The 3,241-nt window shown below is 40.4% G+C and overlaps 1 protein-coding gene across 1 annotated transcript; it reads right to left on the minus strand.

The window, feature by feature from the left end:
* Window positions 1-477: 477 nt before the first annotated feature.
* Window positions 478-906, minus strand: LOC146002944 (protein GVQW3-like). Its single transcript, XM_083141102.1, has one exon. It carries the CDS (start codon window positions 904-906, stop codon window positions 478-480), a length of 429 nt encoding a protein of 142 aa, XP_082997228.1.
* Window positions 907-3,241: the final 2,335 nt, after the last annotated feature.

Consider the following 3,241-nt stretch of genomic DNA (forward strand, 5'->3'; position numbering starts at 1 on the left):
GTCCTCCAAGGTGTTTCTTCATAGATCCGAAAATGTGAAAATCACATGGACTCAAGTCAGGACTGTATGCACTTCCCAATGGAATGATTGCAACAGATCCTGTGTCTGTCTGGCTGTATGGGAACGAGCATTGTCCTGGAGTAAAATGATGCCTTTGCTGAGTTTTCCTCGACGCTTATTCTTGATTGATGTCCGTAGACGATGCAGTGTTTCACAGTACGTGTTTGCGTTAATTGTGTGTCCCTCCGGAAGGAACTCCACTAGCAGTGGCCCTTGGTCATCGAAAAATACGGTCATTGTAAGTTTGCCGACTTTTGGTTGTGACTTGCTTTTCTTTGGTTTTGGTGATCCTGTATGCTTCCATTCCATACTGTCCCTCCTTGATTCTGGCTGGTAATACGGGCAGATGGATTCATCTCCAGCAATGATTTTGCTGATAAAGTCCTCACCTTCATTCCTGTATCACATTAAATGAGCCTATGACATTCCCATTCTGCACATTTTTTGTTCCTCTGACAAACACTTTGGCACCCATTGTGCGCACACTTCCCTGTAACCCAGTCTGTGCCTCACAATGTCATGCACACTACCCAATGACACGTTCACTTGTTCGCTAATGGCTGCCAGGGATATTCGTCTGTCTTCTTGAATAAGGTTGTCAATAGCAACCACTGTCCAATCAGGAATGCGATTTTTCAACTGTCTCGGCCGAGCATCATCCTTCAATGTGTTTCGTCCACCACGAAAACACCTACTCCATTTTCTCACTGTTTTGTCCGATACATAGTTTTCATACACAACTTTCATTCTCCTATGAATGTCCGCTGGATGTACTCCTTCAGCATGAAGAAACCGAATGACACCCCGCTGTTCTTCCTTTGACATGTCTCTTAATGGCAGCTCCATTGTTCAGCACAGCCTTCCACCTGGGGGGAAGAAAGTGAAGGTGATTAGATAATGGACACGTGCTACCTAGACACACTTGCGCATGCGCAGATGCCTCATTACTAAAACGTCACATATACCTGTGGGTATACAAAACACATGAAATTACTGTCTCGCATAAAACGCTTTTTCAGAAAAAAATAAAATGGACCTTTTCATTTGAATGAACTATATATAATACCTGTCTTGGAAGTCTTGCCCATTTTATGTTGCTGAAAGGCCGCGTTGAACCACTCAGTTAAAGTCGGCCCCACTAGCGTCCAAAATGTTTGAAAGAAGCATGTAGGAAGCCCATCCACACCAGGGGCGGAGAAAGGTTTTGCCGCTTTCTCCGCTTTATATACTTCTTCGAATGTGAAATCCTCATCAAGCTTAGTTCTATCATCATCGGAAAGTACTTCCGTAACTGCATCCACAACAGAATCATAATTTGAATTGGCAGGTTGGTGCTGCGAAAACATCCTAACAAATTTCTCATATATTGTACGTTGTATGTCCTTAGGTGCTATGATTTTATTACCCGCTCCATCTGCGAGTTCAGTAATTAGTTTCCGTTGTGCATTTTGTCGTTCTTGTATCACGTGACTAATCGACACAGCTTCTTCAGGGTCAAACTGAGGGAGTCTACTTCGAATTATTGCACCCATACGTTTGTGGGCGGTCATGGTTAAGAGTATTGCTTGTATACGTTTTATTTCCGTATGAACCGGTCGTCCTGCCGATGCTTCTTCTATTAATTCACGCAACACACGATAATAAAAGTGATATTTATTATTCCAGTCACGAGACCTCTCTTTACAGAATGATATACACAAACGTTTAACTGCCGGTTTTAGAATTTCATCCCACCGATGAAGGATGTCAGTATGTCTAAGGGAATTAGATGTTGCATAACCAGGACGTTGATCTTGTGGAAGCAAGACGCAATTGAAGTCGCCGCCACAAATGATATGTTCCTTTACATCTTGCAGTTCAGCCGCCACATCTGTCGCAAAAACATTGTTCCTCTGTGGTCTCTGATTTGTACCTGATGGGGCATATACTATATTGCAAATCCAAACATTTGCCACTTTCGCACATATAATTCTCCCGTTAGGGTGACACACAACGTTAGTGATCGGCACAGTGTTTTTCACGAGAAGGGCAGTCCCCGTTGCCTGACAATTTGCATTATTATACACTACTATAGATGGGGGCAGCTCAAAATTTGTCACTTGAACTTCCTGGAGGAGGGCTATATCGGGAGACGACTGGATAAAAAATCACCCAGCGACTCTTGTATATTCCTGTTTTGGAGTTTGTTAATGTTAATCGTGCCTATTCGGAGTGTTGTAAACATAATATGACGGTACGTCAGATGTGAGGGTTAACTGCACCCAATCACGTCACGAGAGCCTCCAAAATGATTCACTTCACACCAAAGTTACTACCACTTCTAACTTGTATTTTTCGGATGGCTCTCATGTGTCATACCCGTAACGCGGGAAGCGCAGATTGGTTGATTACTGAATAGGAAATCAAACCCCAAAAGAGATTATATTTCTGTTTGAAAACTATAAATTTACCCAATAAAAATAAAATATTCAAATAAAGGATATACTTGACTGAGTCACCAAATAATTCAACCTTTGACTTCAAGTTCAGAAGTAGCACAGAAGTATCTGGTGCAATTCACATGTATTACCCCAACCCACTTCCATGCCTCTCTAGCGTGTAAATTGTATTTCAAATTTTTGAAGTTACCCAAATTCCTAACCTATCCCTGGATATATATGTCATGTCAATTGCAAGCATAAGATAACATGAAATACATAGGCAGGTCACACAAAGTTTTCCCCTTCTGTAAGAAACACACAAATATTAATACATGAAACATGCACTTATCACATACCAAATCTAGTGAATATATTCAGGGTGAAATAGAACTCATTAATTAATTAACTCATTTATTAATATGAGATATTACACCTCTGACACATATCAACAACTGGAGCTGTTTATTTATTCAAAATAAAACACTTCGTTGCTTACTGCAGCATGAACAGCTGTTTTAAGACTTTGTAAATATTTCCACTATGTGACAAGTTAGGCAACATTGCCTCATTTGCACATAAATTATCATAAGGTAATTGCATTAACTAGAATCAATCTTGAACAGAAGGTTCAAAACAATTGCACATCAATTACAAGTCGTGCAAAAGATTCATATTTTATTTGTACTTTTCAAAGCAAATACCCTGTTTCTTACCTCAGCATGAACAACTGCTTTAAGATTTCTTAAAAGGAATTATTTCCA

The sequence above is a fragment of the Lepisma saccharinum genome, chromosome 19 (genome assembly GCF_977018435.1).
Source record: "Lepisma saccharinum chromosome 19, izLepSacc3.1, whole genome shotgun sequence".
Lineage (NCBI taxonomy): Eukaryota > Metazoa > Arthropoda > Insecta > Zygentoma > Lepismatidae > Lepisma > Lepisma saccharinum.